The sequence below is a fragment of the Neofelis nebulosa genome, chromosome 13 (assembly GCF_028018385.1).
Source record: "Neofelis nebulosa isolate mNeoNeb1 chromosome 13, mNeoNeb1.pri, whole genome shotgun sequence".
Lineage (NCBI taxonomy): Eukaryota > Metazoa > Chordata > Mammalia > Carnivora > Felidae > Neofelis > Neofelis nebulosa.
The window spans coordinates 11,713,316-11,740,020 of NC_080794.1; the positions used below are offsets into that span (position 1 = coordinate 11,713,316).

The 26,705-nt window shown below is 41.5% G+C and overlaps 2 protein-coding genes across 15 annotated transcripts in view; one reads left to right on the forward strand and one right to left on the reverse strand.

Moving 5' to 3' along the window:
- LIPJ (lipase family member J) overlaps positions 1-7,539 on the reverse strand; it is a 37,714-nt gene extending 30,175 nt beyond the window's left edge. For 2 of the 4 annotated variants that reach the window (XM_058696288.1, XM_058696286.1), the window contains exons 1-3: positions 7,473-7,539; positions 6,560-6,675; positions 946-1,029 (exon numbers count right to left, since the gene is read on the reverse strand). In XM_058696288.1, coding sequence (XP_058552271.1) covers positions 946-962 — 17 coding nt within the window. In that variant the 5' untranslated portion in view covers positions 963-1,029; positions 6,560-6,675; positions 7,473-7,539. The remainder of the gene's footprint in view (positions 1-945; positions 1,030-6,559; positions 6,676-7,472) is intronic. The other 2 variants (XM_058696289.1, XM_058696287.1) reach the window with 2 other exon arrangements.
- Positions 7,540-11,782: 4,243 nt separating this feature from the next.
- The window catches only part of RNLS (renalase, FAD dependent amine oxidase), a 322,949-nt gene continuing 308,026 nt past the window's right edge, over positions 11,783-26,705 (forward strand). For 7 of the 11 annotated variants that reach the window (XM_058696292.1, XM_058696290.1, XM_058696294.1 and 4 more), the window contains exons 1-5: positions 11,839-11,955; positions 12,559-12,795; positions 12,953-13,058; positions 13,778-13,920; positions 20,135-20,293. In XM_058696292.1, coding sequence (XP_058552275.1) covers positions 12,672-12,795; positions 12,953-13,058; positions 13,778-13,920; positions 20,135-20,293 — 532 coding nt within the window. In that variant the 5' untranslated portion in view covers positions 11,839-11,955; positions 12,559-12,671. Of the gene's footprint in view, positions 11,956-12,558; positions 12,796-12,952; positions 13,059-13,777; positions 13,921-20,134; positions 20,294-26,705 lie in introns of all 11 variants that reach the window. The other 4 variants (XM_058696291.1, XM_058696295.1, XM_058696298.1 and 1 more) reach the window with 4 other exon arrangements.

Here is a 26,705-nt window from a genome sequence, read left to right on the forward strand (position 1 = left end):
TGTTTACGTGGAAGCTTTCCATAATGCATATCAATAAGAATGATTTCACACTTTCCTAACATGAATCAATATGTGTATTTTATTTCTAACCAATAGCAGTATATAAATTAGCTACAAAAAATTGAAAGAACACTTTGTGTGATATTGATAAATTTAGAGTTGCTTTTAAACTCTAATTTGAATTTGATATGAATAATAGTAATTAACATGGGCTTTCAAATGAACTTAACTTGGGACAGATGTAGTTTTCAAATTGATAAACTACTCCAAAGTCAAATTAATTCTTCTAAAAACTTTTTAAAAATTGTCAAAGTAGATGCAAAGGTACAAGAAAAAGGATTTATTGGTAGTCAATTCAGGTAATAAACAACTTTGAGATATGTTCGGAACACCCCGGATATGTGAAACTACTCTTTTAAGAATACATTTTATGAAATCGAGACACAGATCATGTATGTCTGGTAGAAAATTTAGCTCCCAAATTGACACGTTTTTATAGGAGTAAATTACACTCCGGATTTTAAGGGCTTAATACAAAAAGTAATGTAAAATATCTCAATAATTTTATAAACTTGCATGTTGAAATGATAATCTGGATATAACAGATTACCATATTTTTTAATGTTTATTTATTTTTGAGAGGGAGAGAAACAGAGCGTGAGTGGGGGAGGGGCAGAGAGAGAGGGAGACACAGAATCCAAAACAGGCTCCAGGCTATGATCTGTCAGCACAGAGCCTGATGCAGGGCTTGAACTCACAGATTGCAAAATCACGACCTGAGCCGAAGTTGGACACAACCCAGGTGCCCCTGAATATAATGGATCACTATTAAAGTCACACAGATATTATAAAATTAGCTATTCCTACTAAAATAAAATGTTTTTCCTGTAAACCTTGTACCTGACACAGCTGATTACCATTAATACGTTAATTTAAGTCACTCACCGTAATTGTCCTTCCATGCTAGCTGTCTGGTGAACTACTATTCCATGGACCAATCATTGGTGCTTTGCTCTGTTTAGGGGCAAACTTTTACAAGATTTATAAAGATAAAAGTAGAACAGAAAATTGGGTTTTGCACAAGAACACTAAAATTCAAGGCAACCAAGATTTTAAATAACATTTTTTTAAAGATTATCACCAAGTTAGCCAAAGTACTTAAACAAAATGTGAAGTTACCAAAAATCTGCCTTATTAGTAACACTCATCTATGACTAAATATAATTTCTTGAAAGCTGACTTGAGGGTTATTTTTCTTCAGCTTCTGGTATTGAAATGATTGGTTTGGCTCTAGATACACAACACAACAATGAAAAACATTATGCCATCCCTCTCTCTCTTATTGATTTTAGGTGCCTAATGTACGTGTCTTCAAAGTAGTCAATCCTAAATTGTGTTCCTTTGAGCAAAAGTTGCTAAACAGAGTCACAAGGATGCCCCCCCCCCAAAAAAAAGAGTATTGTTCTAGAAGAAGAAATAATATGAGAACATTTAAGTTCAGGGCAATCTCATTTTTAAAGCTACTTTTCCACATTTATGTATTTATGCTACTCTAAACACATTCACAAAAATGAGACTACGTCTACGGTGGTCGTTAGGGGTAGAGTGCTAGCTTCAGTTAAAAAAATATTAAAATTATTAAAACATGATTCTAATTCTCTTGAAAGCCTGAAACAGACTTCTGTTCTTTCTTCTGGCAGTTACTGCAGTAATAACAATGAGTTGTAAATAGTCTCTGAATGGTATAAAGCAGTTCAGATATAGAAACAACAGTCTTTTTTTTTTTTTTTTTTTTTTTTATTTATTTTTTATTTTTGGGACAGAGAGAGACAGAGCATGAACAGGGGAGGGGCAGAGAGAGAGGGAGACACAGAATCGGAAACAGGCTCCAGGCTCCGAGCCATCAGCCCAGAGCCTGACGCAGGGCTCGAACTCACAGACCGTGAGATCATGACCTGGCTGAAGTCGGACGCTTAACCGACTGCGCCACCCAGGCGCCCCGAAACAACAGTCTTAAAAGTATTGCTAGGTTTTGGGGCGCCTGGGTGGCTCAGTCAGTTAAGCATCTGACTTCAGCTCAGGTCATGGTCTCACGGTTCATGAGTTCGAGCCCCGTGTCGGGCTCTGTGCTGACAGCTCAGAGCCTGAAGCCTGCTTTGTATTCTCTGTGTCTCTCTCTCTCTGTGCCCCTCTCTTGCTTGTGTGCGCACAATCTCTCTGAAAAATAAATAAACACTAAAAAGAAAACCAAAAAGAAGTATTGCTATGTTTCAAAGATTTATCCCTATGGAAAACATGAGCAAGTTGTCCATTTCTTACTCAAGCCATGTGATAGAAAGCATAATATAGTTTGAGGACAGGCTAAGATTATTTCAACATGTATATCGTAAACCCTAGGGAAATTACCAAAAATGTTTTAAGGGTAAATAATAAGCCAGTAAAGGAGATAACATGGAATAATAGTAAATGCCCAGTTAAACCCAGAGAAGTAAAAAAAAAAAAAAAAAAAAAAAACAGAGAGAGAGAGATAAAAGAAAAATAAATATGGTAGCAACATGGTATATTTTAATCACTAATCACTTTATGTGCAAATAGTATAATTATACTGGTTAAAGACAGAGGCTGTCAAGTTAAATTTTTAAAAAAGCAAGACTAAACTGTGTGTTCTCTACAAGAAATTTATGTTAAATTCAGATACTTAGGTTAAAAAAGTATACAGCAAAATATGCCCAAGCAAGCTGGACTAATTATGTTAATTTCAAATAAAGTTGACTTAGGGGAACCTGGGTGGCTCAGTCACTTAAGCATCTGACTTCGGCTCAGGTCATGATCTCACAGTCAGTGGGGTCAAGGCCCACGTTGGGCTCTGTGCTGACAGCTCAGAGCCTGGAGCCTGCTTCTGATTCTGTGTCTCCCTCTCTCTCTGCCTCTCCCCTGGTTGCACTCTGTCTCTCTCTCTCTCTCTCTCTCTCTTTCAAAAATAAGTAAACATTAAAAAATTTTGCAAATAAAGTTGACTCAGAATAAGGAATATCATTATGGATAAAAAGGGAGGTTACATAACGGTATGGAGTCAATTCTCCAAGAAGACATAACAATCCTAAATGTCTATATACCTAACAACACAGCCTTACATATATAAAGCAAATATTTTATAGGCCTGAAAGGAGAAACAGGCAATTTTGCAATTATATTTGCAGAATTCAACTGTCCTTTTTTGGTAAATAGTAGAATGAGTAGACAAAGATTAGTAAGGATATAGAAAACCTGAAAAATACTATAAATAACTTGACTTAATTGACATATATATAGCATTCTACACAACAATAGCAGAATATATATTCTTCTCCACCATTCAAGAAACAGTCACCAAGATTCTGGCCCATAGACAAGACCTAAGTCTAAAGGAATAGAATTCATACAAAGTTCTTGAGCCATAACAAAGCTGAACTCACAACCAATAATAAGACCATATCCTAGAAAGTACTCAAATAGTTGGAAATTAAATAACACATTTCGAAATAACCTGCAGGCCAAAGAAGAGCAAAATTTAAAACTGTTTTGAACGAACTGAAAATGAAAATACAACACAGCAAAATTTGTGGGCTACACCTAAACAGCATTTAGAAGAAAGTTTACAGCCATGACCGTTCATGCGAGAAAATAAGAAAGGTAAGAAAAATCAGTTTAACTGAAGTTTAACCTTAAAGGAACTAGAGGGGGAGAAAGCAAATTAAACTTAACATTAGCAGAAGGAAATCAATAATAATGATTAAAATAGGAATCAATGAAAAGAAAGGAAAGAAAAATAGAGAAAAGGCAATGAAACCAAAAGCTGGTTCTTTGTATCGTTTCTAAATGTGTAGGATGTAATTAAAACGGTGCTTAGGGAAAACGTATAACTGCTTAGATACTTGCTTAATAGACATGAATGGAAGGACTTTTGCTGTACAATGTCACTTAACTTTGTGAAATCTTGAGTTATGTACCCGTAATGACTTGCGCCATCTTTAAAGATGACAACAGACGAGGCTCCTAAGTGCCCCTCCTCCCACGGACACCCTGAATGGACAGCTACACACGGATCAATTCTTGCTGAAAGAAATCCAGAAACTAGCTGAGCAGCGACTATACACTGGGCAAAGGAGGACGTGATACCACATCAAAACTGGTAGGAAAGGCTGAGACACACTCTTGTACAACACCACACAACTGGGAGGGCATCCTCAAACTCCCAGCTTCTCCCTGAGGATCACAGGATTTGGACACCACATCTAGGGCCCCAACTTTTAAGTCACACACTTGAAGGATGCCCACCCCGAACACCCAAGTCTGAAAGCCAGTAAAGCTTGCATCCATCCTTGAGACCGCCAGGACCATAGCAAATAAAGGAGCAGTATGGGCAGGCGTGAGCATTTGCCAGATAGATCGCTTTGGGGCTCGATACAGAGGAAGTAGGCAAAAAAGGCCCATCTCTCAGTCTTTCCCTAACAAAGGTCTATTTCAAACGCTGCCGCGTGAGGGTCAGGCTTCTAATTCAGCACACATCTAGGGGCTGACTGCCACCCTCCCCAGAGATCACGGAAGCCTACGGACACTTCCTCTACCCTTTCTCTCTAGCCCACTGCAGGTTGTCAGTGTCTCCCTGGAGGGAACAGGAACACATCTAGCACCCCAGATTTTGTGGCTGCCTCTTGAGGGGACAGGCCCCTGATTCCTTGGCTCTGATAACAAATGGGACTTACCTTTAAAGATCCCACAGGGCTGTAGCAAACAAAGAAGTTCTTAATGGGGTCAAGAGCAGCCCTCTTCTCCCCCATACACCCAGGCTGAGTGCAGAGGAAGCAAGCAAAAATGCCCACCTACAAGTGTCTCCCTAGAAGGGGTCTAAATACATACTTCCCCAGTGGCGGCCTGATGGGCTGGCTTGTATCGGGGCACTGACTGCTCTTAGGACACTGATGGTCTGGGCACGGTTCCAACTACTCGGGGCCACTAAGAACAAATAAGGCGGGTTGGGTAATCGCAAAAGACATTCACGAGTAGGCTGGGATGACTGACAAGGTTCATCTCCTGTAATGAGACCAGTCTGTCAAGACTAGGAGAGGTAGCTATCTCATCTGATGCACAGGACCCAAGAGAGAGAGTCAAGGAAAATGAAGAAACACAGGGATGTGTTCCAAACCAAAGAAAGAGATAAAACTCCAGAAACAGATCTTCCCGAAATGGGGATCAGTACTTAACCTGATAGTTCAAATAACAGTCATAAAAGCTCCTCCCCACGATCAGGAGAACAATGTATGAACAAAGTGAGAATTTCAACGAAGAGATAGAAACTATTAAAAAGTACCAAACAGAAATCACAGAACCGAAGAATAAAATGACTGAACTGAAAAATTCAGTTGAGAGTTTCAATAGCAGGCTAGATCAAGTGGAGTGAAAGATTAGTCTTTACTAACCACAGAGCAGTGGGATTCATTTAAGCAGAAGAGCAAAAAGAAAAAAGAACGAAAAAGATTGAAGACAGTTGAAGGGTTTATGGGACACTCACAAATGGACCAATATACACATTATACAGTTCCCAGGAGAAGAAAGAGAGAAACGGGTAGAAAGCTTATTAAAATAATAATGATAATAATAGTAATAATAATAACAGCTGTAAATTTACCTAATCTAAGGAAAGAAACAGGCATTCAGATACAGGAAGCCAAGAAACTTACAAAGGAGATGAATCCCGAAAGACCCACACCAAGGCACATTATAACCAAATTGTCTGGAGTTGAAGACAAGGAGAGAATCTTAAAATAGCAAGAGAAAATGACTTGTTATCTACAATGGAACTTCCATAAGACTATCAGCAAATTTTTCAGCAGCGACTTTGCAGGTCAGAGGGAGTGGCATGATATGTATATTCAAAGTGCTGAAAGAAAGAGAAAGAAGAAAGAAAGAAAGAAAGAAAGAAAGAAAGAAAGAAAGAAAGAAAGAAAGAAAGAAAAAGAAAGAAGGAAAGGAAGGAAAGGAAGGAAAAGAAGGAAGGAAAGAAGGAAGGAAGGAAGGAAGGAAAGAAGGAAGGAAGGAAGGAAGGAAGGAAGGAAGGAAGGAAGGAAGGAAGAGAAAGAAACCCACCAACCGAGAATATTCAATACAGCAAAGTTGCCTTTCAAGATTGAAGGGAACATAGTTTGCCAGACAAGTGAAAACTGGAGTTTATCACCACCAAATGGGTCTTGTAAAAAATATTAAAGGAGCTTCTTTGCAGTGAGATGAAAGGATGATACTAAGAAACAGGAAACCACATGAAACTATAAAACTGACTGGTAAGGTAAATATGTAGTTAAATTCAGAATTCTTTAACGTTTCATGGCGGTGGGTGAATCTTGAGATTTCTTTTGTAAAATTAGCAAGCAGCGATCGTGAACGTATGGTAGGAAAGAAGAATGTGCTAGACCACAAAGGCTTTTACAGATATATTAGTGGAAAGTACTTTCAGCAGTTGAGAATGTGGAAAACGACTTCCTTAAAATTATGACTACCATTTAGAAAATCTGCCTTTACTTACGCGTGTGTGCAGTTTGATGATTGCTGTCCCACCCAATGCTTCGACTCCTTTTGCAATATCCCCCCTATTGTGCTCATCCAGGTTTAGCAGGCTTCCCCAGTTGGGAGAGCTACTTCCTGAGGAAATTTGTTCCATTTTTAGATGTATCTACTTAAAATCATTCCTTACATATGTTCTTTGCGTTAAGCCAGAATCTATTTTCTTATAGTTTCATCAATTGATTTTAGTATACCGATATATCTAATTATGTGTCTCTCTTAAGATCTTTTCCATATTTGAAGATAACTCTCATGTTTTCCTGAAGTTTTCTCCAGGCTAGAAATTTCTATCCTTCTTACCTATTCAAATAAGTTCATTTCAAATTTGCTTACCATCCTGGACACCTTTCTTTGGAATGATACCAGTTTCTGAATGATCCTCTTAAAATCCGGGTTCCAGCCCTGAACACAGTATTTTAAATGTGATCTGGCTAGTCTAAATAGTGTGGGACTATCACCTGTCTTGCTCTGCAGCTATAATTCATTTATATTTATTTTTTGTCTTGACAGCTTTCTTATATTAACTCATAATGAGCTTAAATCCAAGGAAAATTCTAAGCCCCCTTCCCTTGATTCTGTAAAATTATTTTCTAGATACTTTGAATAGCCTTGTCCAATTTTTTTTTTTGGTTAAATTTGTGTCAGTGACTCATATGGAAATCTCTTGAACTCCTGATCTTAAAATAACCCTAGGAGGCTCTCTTGATTTTAGGCCATCTATAACACAGTTAACTGAAAACAGGTGGAGCTCTGCATCACACTGGTAGATATCCTTTGCTGATTGGCATGATATTTTTCTATTATTGTAGTCATACCATAAAAAAGCACTCCCTGAGAAAGTATTTTCAACACTGAAATTGCCCCCACTGAATTACCATTCAGCCTGTCCTAGTTTAAGCATTATCCTTGAAAGACTTGTATACCTTCCAGGCAAACAGTTAGTGAACTCTGTTTCTGAGAATTCTACCTTTGATTATAGTTGTCAAGGATACTGAATTGACTATGACAAGGTTTCTCTTTGTGCTTAAGTTCTAGTAAGTAAACAATAAAGAAGTGAGTAAAAAAAAGCAAGGTAGTTTCTAAAAATATTAAGTGATGGGAAGAAAATTAAACGGGTTAGTGGAATAGAGAGTCACAAGGTGGTTGTTTTAAGTCAAATGGTTAGAGAAGGCTTCTTTTAGGTGACTTTTAAGTGGGATTTATTTAGGTATTTAATGTTTATTTTTGAGACAGAGAAAGAGAGAGAGAGAGAGAGAGAGAGAGAGAGAGAGAGCGCGCGCAAGCGGGGGAGGGGCAGAGAGGGAGACAAAATCCGAAGCAGGCTTCAGGCTCTGAGCTATCAGCAGAGCCCGATGTGGGACTCGAACTCATGAACTGTGAGATCATGACCTGAGTTGAAGTCAGACGTTTAACCGACTGAGCCACCCAGGCACCCCTTAAGTGGGATTTAAACGAGGATAAGGAAACATCAGGAATAGGAAAGAAGATAAAAAAGCTCAAGGTGACGAGCAAGACTAAATTTAAGCACATCTGTTTTAGCTATTTTGCACTCCTCCTTTCTTTAGTCATTCCCAAATTTCCCAGAAAGATACCCTAGTAACAGCAGCCGACCACGGACCCACAACCCTACAGTTATAGCTCTGGGCTAATACAACCCATTCTGGAGGGTGGGGGTGGAGGCTGAGGCTAGCCCACTCTCTGAAGACTAAGGTAATGAGACATCACAAGCCACCGTGGCTACCTCTGTTCAACGGTCATAACAATCCCCAGTTCTCCATAACTTTCTAAAGAAAATATTATTGATCATAGCAGAAAAGCATAAGAGAATGAAGGATTGATGCAAATTCGCAACTGGAAACACAAGTCAAAAAAGTATGCTTAGACTCCAGAACCGCATAAGCAAAGGTTTACCACTTTCACAGATGCGTGGAAAACTTGAGGGTGGATTCAGGAAACAGAAAATAATTCAATGTCGCTCTAGCACAGGACAGATGAAGATTATGAAGATAAGATTATAAACATAGGTTGGGGAAATATCAGTGAACACTATTTATGCCGAGCAGTTCCCCTGGGTTCTCTATGAAACTGAGAGCTACTGAAAGTTCTTTGAGGATATGGTAGTGACTGATCCAGAAGCTCAGTGAGGAATACAGGTTAGGCGCAGGGAGACCGCTTAAAAAACCACTAGAATAATCCTGCTAAGAAGTAATGGTTACTCGGGGCGTCTCGGTGGCTCAGTGGGTTAAGCGTCTGATTCTTGGTTTCAGCTCAGGTCATGATCTCAGGGCTTCATGTGCTGGAGCCCCACATCGGGCTCTGCGCTGGTAAGGCAGAGCCGGCTTTGAATTCTCTTTCTCCCCCCTTCGCTGCCCCTCCCCCATTCACGCTCTCAAAACAAATAAACTTTAAGAAAAGAAAAAGAAAATTCTTTTAAAAAAAGAAAAGAATGAATGGTTGCTTGAATTTAAGCAATGCAGTCATCTGTTGGTGATTTCTTTCTTTCTTTCTTTTACCCTAGAGAGAGAGAGAGTACAAGCTGGAGAAGGAGACAGAGGGGGAGAGAGAGAGGGAGAATGAATCTCAAGCAGGCTCCACACCCAAGTGCAGAGCCCGATGCGGGACTCGATCCCACGACCCTGGGATCACGACCTGAGCCAAAATCAAGAGTGAGACTCTCAACTGAGCCACCCAGGCGCCCCTGTGATTGCTTTTCAAAATGCTAAATGTGCACAGATAACGAGAATGCAGCGAAATAGGCACTTTAGTCCATTTCTGGTATTTCTGGTGGAAGTTGGATTTTTCTGGTGTAGAGTGGTGTGGGGTTGGATTTAAGAGACAAAGGAGAAGAGGTCAAAGACCAGAAGACTAACACTTAGCCAGAGGAGAGAGGAGAAGTTATTGAAGATGACCATGAGGTTGGAGCCCTGATGGTGCAAGAAACGAGGAAGCAGGAGGACATGGTGGGAACGGGGGGAACAGACTCAAAAAACCCACGGGGACCTGCCCTCCCCTCAACCGCGAGACACTGCGGAGCCTCGGGCAGACTCATGTTAACTCAGTGTCTGTATTTACATTATGCTGGTGGCAGAGGCCCGTTGTCATAGGTTATTTCAAATATCCTTTCCAGACAATTCTGAGATTTTATTTTTAATTTTTTTATGTTTATTTTATTTTTGACAGAGGGAGACAAAGCACGAGCAGGGGAGGGGCAGAGAGAGAGGGAGACACAGACTCTGAAACAGGCTCCAGGCTCTGAGCTGTCAGCACAGAGCCCCACACAGGGCTCGAACTCAACGAACTGTGAGATCGTGATCTGAGCCGAAGTCGGACGCTCAACCGACTGAGACACCGGGGCGCTCCACAATTCTGAGATTTCAGAATGGGGTTGCAACAATCTCTCCAACTAGACTGTAAACAACTTTAAGGCAGGGATTGATGAATTTATTCAGTCTACCGTATCAGCTTTACTTGCTTTATACCAAATAGATGCATATATACATCTATAAATGAATAAATACATGGCTTCTATAAAACATTTGAAATTAACAGAAAAATATAAGTACATCTGCTTCCTCTCCTATTTCTCTAATACTGCATATGTCCTTGTTTCTGTGTGTGTTTCCCATCCTCTGGGATTCTACTGGTTTCGAAGCAGTTTTTCATCATTATACGATGAGTACTTTTCCCATACACCCTTAAACGTTTAAGCCGTATTTTCTTAGTAGCTTTATTCAAATGTTCAGATAGCTATAATCTGATCAATCAAATCCCACTGATTGTTTACCGGAATGTTTCTAATAACACTGAGGGAAACACGTTTCTACATAAATCCTAATGTATAGCTATACGCTATTTTCCTAAGATAAATGTCTACAACTGGTATCTCTCATTTAAAGGACAGTTTTAGGGCTTTTGATATATGATCAAACGCTACTCCGGTCAACTTAGCCATCGCACTTCCATCACTACTGCATTAAAGTGCGTTCTGCTACATTCCTGCCAAATGTAGGCACATAACCTTTTGAAAAGCAATTCCCAAAAAATAAAAAACGATATCGCATTTTTTGGGCTTTTTTTGGTATTGCATTTTAATTTTTATCTGAATATAGGAAAGTTAAACCTTCTAATCTGTTTATTGGACTTCTGTTATTTCTTTCTATTCAAAAATTGAATCTGCACATTTTCGTTTTGGATTTTGTCACTTAATTGTGTCTTTAAGATTTTATATAAGGATATTTAGCTTTCATCTTTCATACCTGCCCCCAGATTTGCTACTTGTATTTTGTCTTGTGCATTTTGGACATACAAGTTGTAAATAATTATGTATTGTTTTCCTGTTCAGTTCCATCTTTTATTTTTATGTAGGTCTTCTTACAGACTATATATATTCATCTATATTTTCATCTAGTTCGTCTTTTATCAGACGTACGTACCGATCCATCACCAATGACGTATGGTAATTTTTTATGACCTAATTTTTACATAAAGTAAACCTTCCAATTTTTAAATGTTTTCATTGTAATTGACTACCATTGTCAACTACCATTGACTACCATTGTCATAGCTATTCAGTTTCTGTAGTTTTCCAGGTGATAATTTATCTGCAAGCCACTGTAACTTAATTCTTTATGTTTTAATAGTTGGTCGTTCTCACTGAGAATTTCCAGGACAATGTTGGGGGGAAACAGATCAGCGATAAAGGCATGAACCCTGTCCTGTCCACCTCTGCATCCCACAGGATATCGGAACGTGTTCCGGCATAAAAACATTTACCGAAGAGCGGAGCGATCTCACGTTTTCTGGTCAATCACACATCTGTAATCGTCACAGATCTGAAACGAAGACACTAGTGTCCCCATTCCCCAGATGGAGAAACTGAGGCTCGAGCTGAGGTAACACACACAGAGCCCGGAGGCCAATCTTATTAGAACCGTCCCAGGATTCCGACATCCTTCGGGGCATCGCTGGTGCGGTCCCCCCTCCGCCCCTCAAGACCGCAGTGTCACGCCGGCAGGGGCGCGCACGGGGACCGGGGCTCAGCTGCGGCTCCAGCCGGGGGGGGGGGGCAGGTGCGCGCGCCGTCCCCCCCCCCCCCCCCCCCGCCGCTCGGCTCGGTCCCCGGAGCGCCGGCTCCCGCCCCCCAGCCCGGCGGGCCGCTCGCCTCGCGCCTGCCCCCTGCAGGCCGGCCGCGGGGCTGCTCGCGGGCGGGGCGGGCCCGGAGCGCGGAGCGGGGTGCGGACATGGCGCGGGTGCTCATCGTGGGCGCCGGGCTGACGGGCAGCCTGTGCGCGGCGCTGCTGAGGAAAGAGACGCCCCGGCCTGTGCACCTCACGGTGTGGGAAGAGGCCGGGGACTCAGGTGGGTCGTCCGGCGGCCGAAACCGGGGCAAGGAGGCCGCCGCTGGCCGGGGTTTCCGAGGCGGCGAGCGGCCCCCCCTTGGGGAGTCGGTGAGAAAAATCCAGTGGGGGCCGCGGCCAGCGGGTCCCGGCAGCGGCATGCGCAGTGCGCGCCCGGCCACGTGACCAGGGCCTCAGACCTACTCCTCCCCCCCGCCCCCAGGGCCCGACGGTGGGGGGGGGGGGGCTGTGACCCTGGCGCGGGGGGGGGCGTGGTGTCGGGGAGCGGGAGGGGTTCCCCGGCAGGAGGAGCGAGGGAAACCGGCGAAGCGGGAGGAGGGGAAGGAGGGGTGGGGGGAGGGAGGAGTGAGAGGAGAGGGAGGAGCCCCGGGCCCCGGGAAGGAGGGAGGGAGGGAGGGGGAAGGAAGGGAGGAGCGGGAGGATCCCCGGGCGGGAGAAAGGGAGGAGCCCGGAGGAGCTCTGGCCGTTTGCAACGCTTGGGCCTGGGGTCTTGGCCAATACGTGGGCTTACATCGCGGCCTGCTGGTGCCTTCGTGGCCTTCTCCCCGCCTCGAGGATCCCGAAGTGCCCGTTGGCCAGGACTTTACGAAGACCTACTTTACAGAATCCTTGTTTTCTCATGAAACCTGAGTGCAAGAGTGAAAACATTCCTTGACTGATGCATCCTGACATGTCATTCGTTGTGTCGTTTTATTTGATCCATTCATCCGTTCTTTAATGAAACATGGGAGTCCGTGCTCCCGGCGCCGAGCTGAACAACGCTTGCCGCCCCATTCTTGTGCCCTCTTTGAGAAAGGGCCTCACGGTGACCAAATTGTCTCTGGACTGCTTCCTGACCATGGTAGGTTGCAGAGCCTAAAACTGAAACAAAAAAAAAACCACCAAAAGGTCTTTTTAAAATACGGCTATGATCTGTTCGGCCCGACCTGAGCTGAACAGCCTGAATCTCAGGAGGTTCATTCTGATGCACTAAGACGTTTCCTGTGGATTCATTCAAGGGGGGAGAATGGCTACGGCCCGGAGTCCTTGCAATCCACAGAGCACCGTTGACTTGGGAGCCCAGTACATCACCCGCACTCCCCATTATGCTAAAAAACACCAAAGGTGAGTTAGTTGCAAGGGATGGAATCCTTCTTACCGAGTGTATGATGTAAACATGTTGAGATCATCCATTTTTAACTCTGCCTTTTGTAATAAAATATAGTGAGGGCAGGACAATATTGTCGCTGTCGGTGGTGGTAGCAGGAAGAGGTGAACCTGAGTGAAGTGGATAAGCTGGGATACAGGTCTCCCGGGGTTATTGAGAAGACCGGAGGAGCTCTTACCCCACGGGGGCTCAGTAAATGTGCTTGACCGAGTCAGGGTTGAGGAAGAGGGAGGCTGGCTGTGATGCCAGGAAGTCTGCACCAAATTCAAGATTGGTGCCCTGCCTGCCTTTCTGTTTACCTTCACTGACTTTAATTTTGAAATATGCAAGAAAATGGGCCTTCTGCTAATGTCAGCAGAAGATTTATGGATTCTCCAAACGTTGCTGTTCGTCACTTGAATTCTGTTTTATTAGTATTTTTTTAAGTAAGGTCTGTGCCCAAAAAGGGGCTTGAACTCACGACCCAAAGATTAAGAGTTGCATGTTCCACGGACGGAGCCAGCCAGGCCCGCCCTAAACTATGTTTTATCAACACGAAACATGTATAGAGTCGATCATATCAAGATTTCTAGTTGTTATTTAGAATGATAATCTCTAAGAATTCTTGGACGAGACTATATAGTATTCTTAAGCTAACTAATTACAGTATGTAATTATATATGTTGATTTATTTCAGTTTTTATGATGAACTGTTAGCTCACGGCATTTTGAAACCTCTGACCTCTCCAATTGAAGGGATGGTAATGAAAGAAGGAGACTGTAACTTTGTGGCACCTCAAGGACTTTCTTCAGTCGTTAAGCATTACCTGAAAGAATCAGGTGCGGATAAGGTTTTCTCTGCCTTCTTTTAAAATTAGCATTTACAAATAAAAGTTGTATATATAGTCAAACATTAATACTATAAAGAAAGTCATAAAATACGTGTTCTCCTGTTCACTGCTCAACAGCTAATTTTCTCTTCCTAAAGTAATTCCTGATAATAGTTTTCTATATATGCTTCCAGAAAAATGTTTATGTATCTATTGATCTTATATGACTATCTTTATGTATTTATTCATGCGTGTTTATGTTTTCTCTTTTTAAGATATGCACACAGGATTATTTTACATAAACCATTCTACAAGTTGTTTGGTCTGTTTATAATAAATCAACACCCCCCCCCCCCCAACCCGCCCTCATTTTCTATCTATCTACCTCCTATTGGTTATGTTTCTCTGGAGAATCTTAACACATCGTCATGGACAGAATCATATCTTAGGTCTATTTTCATATCAACAAATTCAGTATGCTTCATTCTTTTCAATGCCTGTTCAGTATTACATTATTTATGTATAAATAAATACATGAATACATTGTTTATTAGCTATTAACTTTCTGGTAAATATTTAGGTAAATATTTGGGGGGGTGACGGGTTGTTTTGGTTTTTGCTAATACCAATGTTGGTGCATTATCTGACCCTGATGCACTTTTGTAAGCATATCTGTAGGACCAGTTTCTAACAGTACAATAGCTGTCAAATGGTAATGTGGATTTTTTTTGTTTGTTTGTTTTTTGAGAGAGAGAGAGAGAAAGCAGGGGAGGGGCAGAGAGAGAGGGAGACAGAGAATCTGAAGCAGGCTCCCTGCTGTCAGCGCAGAGTCTGACTAGGGGCTCGAACTCATGAACCATGAGATCCTGATCTGAGCCAAAATTGGATGCTTAACCGACTGAGCCATCCAGGCGCCCCATAACGTGTATTTGTAATGCTATCTTTTCCTCTTAAAGAGCATCTCATCATCAACGGTGAATGGGACATTACATCTTGATATTATGGAGATTTTTGGGTTTTGCCAATGTGACAGGTTAAAGATGATATATTTTTGTGTTTTGATTTGCATTTACTTAATGAGTGAGTTGTTTTAACCAGCTCTTTGCATTTTTTTCTTTGAATTTATTTATAACCTTTGACTCTTTTCTATTAGGATGTTCATTTGTTCCTTATGTATTTTATGAATGTTTTGAAAATGACCTTTGTTTTTTTTTTGAAAATGACCTTTTCAAAAATGATGATAAATGATCTTGGATGATAAATGTTTTTTTTCTTAAACAGAAGTAGGTTTCTTGATGAGTCATCATTAAATAAAATGCCCAGTTCAAGATCACTGAAGAAAGGTGCTGAGAATTTTTGTTTCATAAGAGGATAATTATTGTTTTGATCTTCATCAAATATTAGTTATTGAGAACTATCCCAGGCAAGGGAGAGATCAGTGAGATTGAATATACAACATGAGAACATAGTAAATACCATTCTGGTTAGACCATTTCTCCATCTAGGATTCAGTCTGTGGTCATGTATTACTCAGGATTTTCCAGAGAAACAGAATGAATAGGAGATAGACAAAATAAGATACATGTACGTGTGTGTATACATATATATATATATATGTATACACACATATATATACACATATGTATATACACATATGTATATACATATATATATATATACATACAATAGGATATATTGGATATATATAATAGGATACATACATATATATGTATATATATGATTTATTATAAAGAATTGGTTTATGTGATTATGGAGGCTGGTAAATGTCAAGATTTGCCGGATGAGTTGGCAGGCTGGAGACCCAGGGAAGCCAACGGTTTAGTTCCAGTCTGAAGGCTGAGAACCAAGAGACGTAATGATACAATTCCAGTCTGAAGGCTAGCAGCCTCCAGACCCAGGAGGAGCTGACTTTTCAGTTAAGTCCAAGTACAGGGGAAGAAAACCCTCCAAACCCTTGTTCCAGCTTGAAAGCGGTCAGGCGGGAAGAATTCTTCTTCACTGTCAGGAGGGTCAGGCTTTTTGTTTTATTCAAGCCTTTGGCTGATTGGATAAGACTCATCTGTGTTAAGTAGGGAGGGTAATCGGCTTTACTCAGTCTACCAACTTAAATGTTAATCTCATCCAAAAAACACCCTCATAGACAGGCCCAGGATAATGTTTGACCAAATATCTGGGCACTCTGTGACCCAGTCAAGTTAATGCATAAAATTAACCACTGCAGATTATGATACCATTGGATATTTTATAGAATGTCTCCATCAGCTTCGTATACCATATAACTTTAAAAATCTCATTTCTGTTGTGATTTGGCCCAATCTACATGTGCATATTTACTGAAATCCTCAGGTACTCACTAACCGTGTTATATATCTACCCATCCACACATGTCATATATCCATTCAGTATAGACTTATTGAGTCTATACTGAATAGGGCTGAAAGAGCTCCCGCGAGTGGTCACGGGCTTGGGTTAACTGTGGTATGCATGGGTTTGGTGGCTCGTTAGGTGCTCTCCTGTAGGTGTAGACTTACTAACAGGGTAAAGACATAGGCTTGAATAAGGGCCACAGCAAATTCGAGAATTGTTAGTAAGACACGAATAACGAAGGCAATGAGGGCGACAGAGGTGCTGACGTGTATTAGGGCTGGAGTAGCTCCTCATTAAGTGAATTAACAGGTGACCTGCTGCGAGTCGTACGGTCAGAGCACCCGGTGGGATGAAGAGGCTAATAGTTGCAATGACCACAAGTATAGGGATTAGGGGAAGAGGTGTTCCGTGAGGTAGGAAGCGGGCTAAGGATGCTTTCGTCTCGTATCGGAACCCGGTGACCATGGGGCCGGCTCTTGGGGGCATGGATATTCCCTGGTACCTAGTAAGTGTCATGATCTACACCATGATAGGTTTCTGTGTCTGTATCTATTTCTGTATACGTATAGGTGCATATGTATACTGGAGGTGTTGTTAAATATATTTAATACAGTGATATGCATTAGGTGACTATCAGTTCTCATTTAACCAGTTCTTAGTAAAGACCTGTTCTATTTTCAATTTGTACAGTCTGTTGTGACAGTGAGTCTTGTAGATTTTTTTCTCTCACTATATAAAATACTATTTACTTCAAAAAGTAATTTTTATTTTTTTTTTATTTATTTATTTTGAGAGAAAGAGGGTGAGGAGGAACAGAAAGAGAGAGAGAGAATCCCACAGCACAGAGCCCAATATAGGGCTCGAACCCATGAACCATGAGATCATGATCCGAGCCGAAATCGGGAGTCAGTCATTTAACCAACCGAGCCACTTGGGCGCCCCCAAGAAGTAATTTTTTTTCTTTTTTTAAATTGTGCACTACTGGTAGAAAGCTTGGAAAATACAGTAAAGTAGCAGGAAAAAGGTCATTATATCTGTCAATAATAAGTCCATCTTGTGAGCTACTTTCTGCTTTTAATTTTTTTAATTTAATTTTTTGTTTTTATTTATTTTGAGAGAGAGAGAGAGCCAGTGGTGGAAGGGCAGAGAAAGAGAGGGAGAGAAAGAGAATCCCAAGCGGCTTCACACTGTCAGCACAGAATCCAGTGCAAGGCTCCAGCCCACAAACCGTGAGGTCATGACCTGAGTCAAAATCAAGAGTCAGACGCTTTCTTTAAAAATGAATTTTGAGGGGCGCCTGGGTGGCTCAGTCGGTTAAGCCTCTGACTTCAGCTCAGGTCATGATCTCACGGTTCATGAATTTGAGCCCCGCATCAGGCTCTGCGCTGACAGCTCAGAGCCTGGATGGAGCCTGCTTCGGATTCTGTGTCTCCCTCTCTCTGCTCCTCCCCTGCTCACGCTCTGTCTCTCTCTGTCTCTCAAAAAATGAATAAACATTAAAAAAATAAATAAAAACAAATGTTGATATAATTGAGTTCAAGGTTTACATAATTTGAGTGTATATAAACTTTTTCTTTGTTTATTTTAATATTACCTTTGTCGTATTTCAGGAATCTTTTCCCCTGTCTACCCAGAACTGTTATTATAGTATTTATAGACATTATCTATACCATTTTAAAATTTACAGTTATATCCCTTTAAGCTTCTTTAAAGCTCTCTGTCCTCTAAATGGTCCACAAAAGTTTTAGTGATTCCACAACGTAAGTTGGGAGAGTTTCTGGAATCAGAATGATCTGGATTCAAATTAATGTTCTGCCACCCCTTCCTAGTTATGTAGTAATGGGAATGTCTAAAAATCAATACCCTGGTTCTTTCACTGGAGAAATAAGAGTAGTAATAGTACCCACTTTGTAGTATACCCACTATAGAATATACGCACTCATTGTCAATCCAAGCAAATAACCGGCCAGGTACATAGCAGTCTCTTGACCAATGCTGGTTCAGAAAATAAGCTACTCTAACGAGGCCGACCTTTGTCTGCCCTCAGTGCAGAAGAACCCAAATTGCCAAGAGATTCCAAAACTACTCTACAGTTTGGAATCGGTTAGGCTTACGAGCCCGCCAGCTGTTGGACGAACCAGTCAGTAGTAGCTTAGATTGGAGCCGACTTCCGGGGAAGTTATCTGTGTGCTTTAGGATATGGATAGTGCTGAACAGCACAGATGATGCTTTCGGATGGCTTCAAATCTCTAAAGCCAGTATCTAACCCCTTAAATATACACACCTACCAGTGAGCCCTTAAATACCCTTAAATACACATCACCGATACGCACGCGATGCTCTTTTCAAAGGGAACATCATGGGAAAACACAACAGCATAGAACGTATACAATTCCTAGGCCTACTTGAGGTCCAGATCAGGGCCAGGACTAGAGCGAGGCGAGCAAGGTGACCTGGCCGGGGTGGGACATCCTAAATAAACAGAAGCAAGCTAAGCGGAGCTGCTCTGGCAGGAGTGGAGACGGTGTTTGTGAGTCGGACGCCCCAGTTACCTGCACCTTCCCCAGGCTGGGGCCTTGGACAAACCCTCAGGCAGGTCGGAGGCAGTTTACAAGCCCTTGCTCTAATCTGCTAACGGAATGGTGTTAATTGCCTCAAAGAGATTGACCCCTGGGATAGATCCGACGTACCTAAAACGTGAGGATGTTTTGAATCAGTCAGAAGGAATGATCAAGGCACTGATGGTGGAGGGACCTCACAGATGAGGGGGCTCACACTGAGCCAGAGCAGCCACAGGAGGGAAGCCTGGTTGGACATAAGCCTGTGTTTGAGCAGCTGGGAGCCCGAGGTGTGGCAGGTAACGATGGACAGGACTTTCAGTGAGCTTTTCTGTTTTGTTCTTTCTTCACTTTTTTTTTTTTTTTTTTTTTTTTTTTTCTGTTCCTGAGGCTGCATGAAAAGTGGACTTGTTTTGGGGGCACCTGGGTGGCTCAGTCGGTTAAGCATCCTGCTCTCAATTTCTGCTCAGGTCACGATTTCACGGTTCATGAGATTGAGCCCCGAGTCAGGCTCTGCACGGACAGTGCAGAGCCTGCTTGGGATTCTCTCTCTCTGTCTACCCCCCCCCCCAACTCTCTCTCTAAGTAAATAAATAAGCTTAAAGAAATTAAAAAAAAAAAAGTAAAGTCGTTTTTAAATCAAAGTTTTCTGAAAATTGAAATGTGAGGTAAGTGCTTGTGTCCCAAGGAGGCTTATTGATCCAATTGTATTTTCTTACCTTTTGGTTTATGGTTCGTGTTTCGTTCTCTTCAACGGGTACTGATTAAATAGAATGTGCCGAGTGCTATACTGTGTATGTGATGTGGTATTCGTGGAAACAAAACAGGCGTAATTCGTTGCTCATGGGCTCACATTTTAATAGGGAAGGGAATAATAACCAAATAACTACTCAAATAATTATGAAAATACCTCGGTGATAAATGCAAAGAAGGAAAATGAGTTGACTGGCCATTCTAGATACTATTTCTCTTAATTCCAATTCTTCTTGATAAAGGTTTTCCACCAATTAATAAAAGACAGCTGTGGTTATTATTATTGATTGTAGCAGTAGTTCCCCCCGTCCCCCTCACCCCCCAGAGCAGCCATGGACCCGGAGGTCCAAGGGTGCCAGAAGGAGAGGAATCCTACTGGATGAGAAAGAAAGTGAGCCCCAGGGGCCGTAGATGACAAACTTCACTGTTTCGTTCACCTGAGTGGATTCAGTTTGTGATTCTTCCCGGCGTCCTCATTCGCACGGCAATCCTGATTATGTGAACATGACTTCGCTTTCGGAACAGGTGCCGAGGTCTCCTTCCGACACCGTGTGACCCAGATCAACCTGAGAAATGACAAGTGGGAAGTGTCCAAGGAAAGAGGTTCCCCTGAGCGGTTTGACATCGTTGTCCTCACGATGCCGGTTCCGCAGATTCTGCAGCTCCGAGGTGACATCGCAAACTGTGAGTCCCGGCCTGTGCCGTTCGCCCGAGAGACTGGAGTTCCTCTCACAGGGCATGAGTTCGGTTAAAACTGGCTTAGCAGAGGGTGTGTTACGGATTCTGTTGCTTTGCGTGTTTTAAAAACTGATACCACGGACTTGCTTGTGACATTGGTCTAGGTCAGACTGACACCCAGAGGGTTGTTTTTTAACCAGTTAGAGGTTGAACATTGTTCTTATTGCCCTTGCCTTTAAGAAGTAAATATTTTTGATGGACATGCATGTAGGTTGGCCTAAATGAAGAGCGGTCTCTTTGTGGCCCTCGTGGGGGAAAGGAAGGCTTTTCTGACTCAAGAATTGATTACGTCAACCTTCTGGCAAGCCTCATCTTGGATGGCTCCTGAGTGCGATGGCTACTGAGTTCTTCCCTGCTCGGGACTTGTCGGTTCACTTTTTCTTTACCTGGCTTCTCCCCTCCTTTTCTTTAAAAACAGGCTTGAGGTATAATTCACATACCATACAGTTCACTTATTTAGAGTGTACGAGTCAGTAGTATTTGGTATACTCCCCGATACATGCGACCGTTACCCCATTTTCATCACCTTGGAAAGAAACCCCAAGTCCTAAAGCATTCAGCACCTTCCCTCTGTCTCCGTTTCCATCCCAGCCCCGAGCAAACAAGAATCTACTCTGTGTCTCTGTCGATTTCCCTATTCCCTGGATCCTTAAGAAAAGCCCTTCTGTGGTCCTGCTTTGCTTCCGTGTATGACAGGTTTCGCTGATCTTCCTCGTCTCTTCCGTCATGTGTGACTGGACCTGACTCATCAGAGCCACTGACTTCTAGAAGTTACGTCATCTTGCTTTGAAGCCGGTGGGTTAGAGCAGTGGTGGGCGGGGCTTCAGGGCCCCGGGATGGTGGTGGATATGGCCGTGCCTATAGCTTTTGACTTTCTTGTAGAACTAAAGTTGACATTGGATTTAGCTGAGGAATAGCCTTTTATGTCCCCATTAGCACGAAAACGGTTTGTAGATCTTATTTTTAGAGCCGTAATGGGAATTGTTCTCCAAGGAAGAACATCGCTGCTTATTACACCTTGAAAACAGTGTATTTTTCCCGAATATCAGGTCCACCACGTGGTAACAACGTAGGTCCTTCTCCAGCACAGTCTGAGATGACAACATAGAAGGGACTGGAAGGCTTGCCAGACAGCTAAGGGCACAAAACCAATTTCAAGGATCTCTTTTACAAGCCTACCTCTGCTCTGTTGTTCTGTTGTTGCTTTAACGTAGGAGGACTTCTTGCTGTGGAGTTTGTAACAGGTGGGCTGATTTGGAGACTGGTAAATAACATACTGTAACACTTACCTGAAACACAAAGGCTGGTCATTACATTTGGTTGTGCTGTAAATTGCATGTTCCTGTTTTTATTTTATTTTATTTTTTAATTTTTTTTAACGTTTATTTATTTTTGAGACAGAGAGAGACAGAGCGTGAGCAGGGGAGGGGCAGAGAGAGGGGGAGACACAGAATCCGAAACAGGCTCCAGGCTCCGAGCCGTCAGCACAGAGCCCGATGCGGGGCTCGAACTCACAGACCGTGAGATCATGGCCTGAGCCGAAGTCGGACGCTCAACCGACTGAGCCACCCAGGCGCCCCTGCGTGTTCCTGTTTTTAAAAGCTACCTATTTTGGGGCGCCTGGGTGGCGCAGTCGGTTAAGTGTCCGACTTCAGCCAGGTCACGATCTCACGGTCCGTGAGTTCGAGCCCCGCGTCGGGCTCTGGGCTGATGGCTCAGAGCCTGGAGCCTGTTTCCGATTCTGTGTCTCCCTCTCTCTCTGCCCCTCCCCCGTTCATGCTATGTCTCTCTCTGTCCCAAAAATAAAAAATAAAAAACGTTGAAAAAAAAAAAATTTAAAAAAAAAAAGCTACCTATTTTTGTATGTGAGGGGAGACCCTTTAACATTGCATTTTGAAAGCAGTTCTCCATATTTGTAAATGGTGACATATACAACATAATGTCATGGCACGGACTGACCCTTAAGATCTTGGAGGGTCTGCTAATTGATAATTTTATTTAGATCTGCTGTATCCTTATTTTTTTGAATGTTGGAACTGTGTGGGGGTGAGAGATACCTTAATTCTACTATTATTTTGTTTCTTTCTGTCTTTCCTGGGGCTATGGCTATTAATTTTTTTCTGCAATTTTTGCTTTGTGATCTTCTGATACCGTATTATTTGATTCATAAAGTATCTTTATTACAATGATACTCTCTAACTTAAAAAGGTCTCTCTTTAGTCTCATTTTAATTTTATTTTGCCTTCACGTCAACCTTGACCAATAAATGAGATGCTCATTCTTTGGTTTTCATGTGTCTGGCTCAACATTTTTACTTCTAACCTTTCAGAGATACTTTATTTCGGAAGAACATCTTTTGTATCTGTTTATCTTTGAGTCCAGTCATTTCATAAGGATATACCTTCTGGATCATTTCTTACAGGGCGTGTTGTCCATTTTTGGCTTGAAGACAGCTTTTTTTCTTATTTTCAGCTGTTTCCTCCTGATACTGTACTTACTTGAAGAGTTTTTTTCTGTTCCCCCTTTGACGAGGATCTCACAGTATGTCAACAACTACAAAGTGTCTTCTTCCCATATCTGCCATTTTGTCTCAACTCACTTCAACTTTGGTCTTGGCATTACTTTGTACTTTCTTTTGCTGGCCTTCTCTCCTCATCACCTATGTGATTTTTCAAAGAGGTCATAGATTATTCACTGTTTTCAGGTCATCGCCTCATTCCAGCCACATTTTTCTGGGGCGTATTTCTCATCAGCTCATTTGTGAGGTTCTGTTACGCTCTGTCCTCCTTAGCTTCTCTACTTGGGTCCCTCTCTAATTATTACCCGTTTTTCCATGATGCCATTTCTGTCGACTTCACAAAGCATAGTGTTGTCAAGAATGGCCAAACATTTCAGTCAGAGTATGTTGCTAGTGATTATGAAGATTGGGGGCCAGTGATCATTAGTATAATAATATTTTTATTAATATGGAAAGATTCCACAATATTTTTAAACTAGAAAAAGTATATAGATGCATCTTTATTTCTTTTCTGTTGGCAAAAAATGGTTTGGCAGAAACAGATTAACATTGTCATTGCTTGAAGATGATTTTAATTTCCTTTCTTACAATTTTGTGAATAGTCATAACTCTAAAAATAAGGGCAGTTTACTTCTACTATAAACAATGATAACGACACCATTTTAAAAAATGTTATCAAGCTGCAAAGGAAATAGAACTGTTTTCCTTTTCCTTTTTATTGGAGGCATACGATGGGTTATGTGGGCTCTTCGTGATGAAAACGTTTATGGATGATTGACTTGGTACACTTGACTGAGGGTGAGGGTCTTTGGGTTTTGGGTTGGCTCAGTTCAGAATTGGACCCCATGTGAATAATTCTGTGTTTAGTTCACTGTTAGGAAATAAGTCACCCTGGCAGAATGTGGTAACACTGACCCTTTACTACCTATGGGTCTAAAACAAAAGGGATTAAAAACATCCGCTTTCTCTTTGTTGTAAATCTCAACAATGAGCTCACTATGAGGATCGTCAATGTCTTCTCTCTGTGTTTCTCTGGAGAACCTTAACCACTCTCGCTCTCGTTTGATTCCACTTCTTCCATTCCTGCGAGAAAGACCTTCATCTACAAAGCCACGTGTTGCCATCTAGTGGACCCTGTGTGCATTGCAGCTCCCCTCAATTTTTAAACTACCGAGGACTCTGAAGATGATGGCAATAGGGAATATACGTAAACCTGTAACTGTAACATAATTCCCCAAACCCGACAGTCATCACAGGGAAATAAACTTAGGCGCATGACAACTGACTGACCGACTTACCCGGAAGTGCATAGCTGGTCAGGGACGGAACCGGGTGCCATCTTCCAAGCCTCGAATTCCTACGAACCGTGAGCAGCCCCTGCCTTTGCTTTCTCTGCATTTCCTTCTCGTCCCCGTCCCCTTTGTAAATCACATCTGCCCTTTTGGGTCAATACAAATGCCATCTCTTACGTGAAAGACTTCCCTGTTGATTTCACGTGGACTGGATTCTCCCCTACCCACTGCTCCCTTTCCCTACATTTTTGGGGGGCAATTATGTATTACATTTATGACAGTATCCCAGGTGAGAGAACAGGGAATCTTTATGCCCATATAGAGAACCTCTTATCATTCGCGATTCACCTTCTGGCCCTGTGACGGCTACTCTAGAATGTGTAGAATGTGTAATGTAGAATGTGACGGCTACAGCCACCAAAGAAAAGCAACCGTGAGGCCTTAAAGCAGGCAATTTTAGAATAAGGGTACATGTGCTTTAATTCGTTGTACAGAAATTTGCCATCCGATGTAGTATTATTTGTTTGAGTCTAAAAGAAATGCTTTCTTTGTTTATATTTTTAAAATTATAACACTTGTTCACCCAAAACATAATGGTTTAAAAATTTCGGTAAATTCACAGATGGTAGGTTTTTGATGAACTATTGAAGATCTTGGGGGTACATTTCTAACTTTCTGAAGATGCCCTAGTGAATGTTTACTTTCTCAGTAGTTATCTGCCTAGCACTCCTCCCCTTTCCTCACATCGGTTCCCCAGTGAGCCAGCATCGTACCACACCATCTTCTCTTGTCCCACACCTTCTCCGGCCACACAGCCTGGCTCCAGATACCCTTCATGCTGGGCCTAAGAATTGCTCAGGATATATTCTTAATATTTTCTGCTCTTTCCATTTTATTTCATTTTATTTTATTTCATTTTATTTTATTTTATTTTATTTTTTAAGTTCATTGTTTTTGAGACAGAGAGTAAGCATGAGGAGGGTAAGGGCAAAGAGAAAGACAGAGAGAGAGAGAGAGAGAGAGAGAGAGAGAGAGAGAGAGAGAATCCCCAGCAGGCTCCGCACCATCAGTGCAAGCCCAATGCCGGGCTCGAACTCACAAACTGTGAGATCATGACCTGAGCCAAAATCAAGAGTCAAATGTTTAACTGACTGAGCCACACAGATGCCCCTGTTCTTTCCATTTGATTAACTTTATTGTTAATATATTTTACTGATGAAAAATGAGAAACTAAAAATAATATGAAATCCACTCATAATTCCAGCCTCTTAGATACTAACCTAGTTGATACTTATTTCTGGATATTTTTAAAGGTAGAAATAAAAAATATATTTCTTTTCTTTCCCTCTCTTAAGAAAAAATTTTTTTTTATTTTAAAGAGAGAGAGAGAGTGAAAGAGAGAACAAGGGAAGGGCAGAGGGAGATGGAGAGAGAGAGAATCTCAGGCAAGGTCTACGCTCAGCGTGGAGCCTGACACAAGGCTCGATCTCAGGAACCTGAGATCATGACCTGAGCCGAAATCAAGAGTCAGACACTTAACCGACTGAGCCACCCAGGCACCCCTCCTCCTCTTTTTTTTACTTTATAATATTTTAGGAATATCTTTCCAATGCCAATGAATATTCATGTGTGTCATGATTTTTACTACATACTGTTCTATTCTTTGGATTTACCTTGATGTGTTAAACCTTGACAGACATTTAGGAGGTTTCCAGTTTTACAAAGTGTTGCTCACAGAATGTTCACAAAGTGTTAAGTGCAAATCTGAAACAAAGATTTTCTCCACTAAATTCTTTTCCTCATGGAAATAGTTAATTTTAATATAGACTAGAATAAGGCCCTCTCGATGAGTTTTGTTCTGAGTTTTCTTGGCTAATCAGTGTTTTATTTCCGTGTGCTTTAGAGTCAGGTTTCGTTAAAAACTCCTGTTGCAATATTGATTTCAATTACATTGAACCAAAGCATTAATTTAGGGAGAATTGACACCTTACAATAGTGTGTCTTTCTATTCAAAAAAATGAAATAATCCTGCATTTATTTAGGAATTTTTATGTCCTTCAGTAAAATTTTGTAGCTTTTGTCTTAAGATCTTAGATATTTCTTGTTACTATTATTATGAAATCTTTTATGGTATCTGTGGAGATTGGGAATAGTGTCGCTTTTGTTATATGTTTACTTAGGTGTTTCCAGAAAACACCACCTGGCTAAGTTTTTAAATCCACCATGAAAAATCTGTTTCTTCTGATAGTGGAGTTAAACCCTTTTACATTTATTGGGATAAATAGTATGTTGCTTTTATCGCTTCCATTGATGTCTGTTATTTACTTTACTTTTTCTTTTCATTTTTTTTCCATTTTCCTTTTTTTTTTTTTTTTTGGCCAACTTTATCAAGTGTCTATCTTATTCCCTCTCTCCCATTGTTTATGTATAGTATCTTCCGTGCTTTGTCATTCCATTAGTGGTTATCTTTTTACCCTTTACAAACATATTTAAACCTATTTCATTTCCCTCCTATTCCTTTCTACCTCTGTATCTCATTCCACAAATA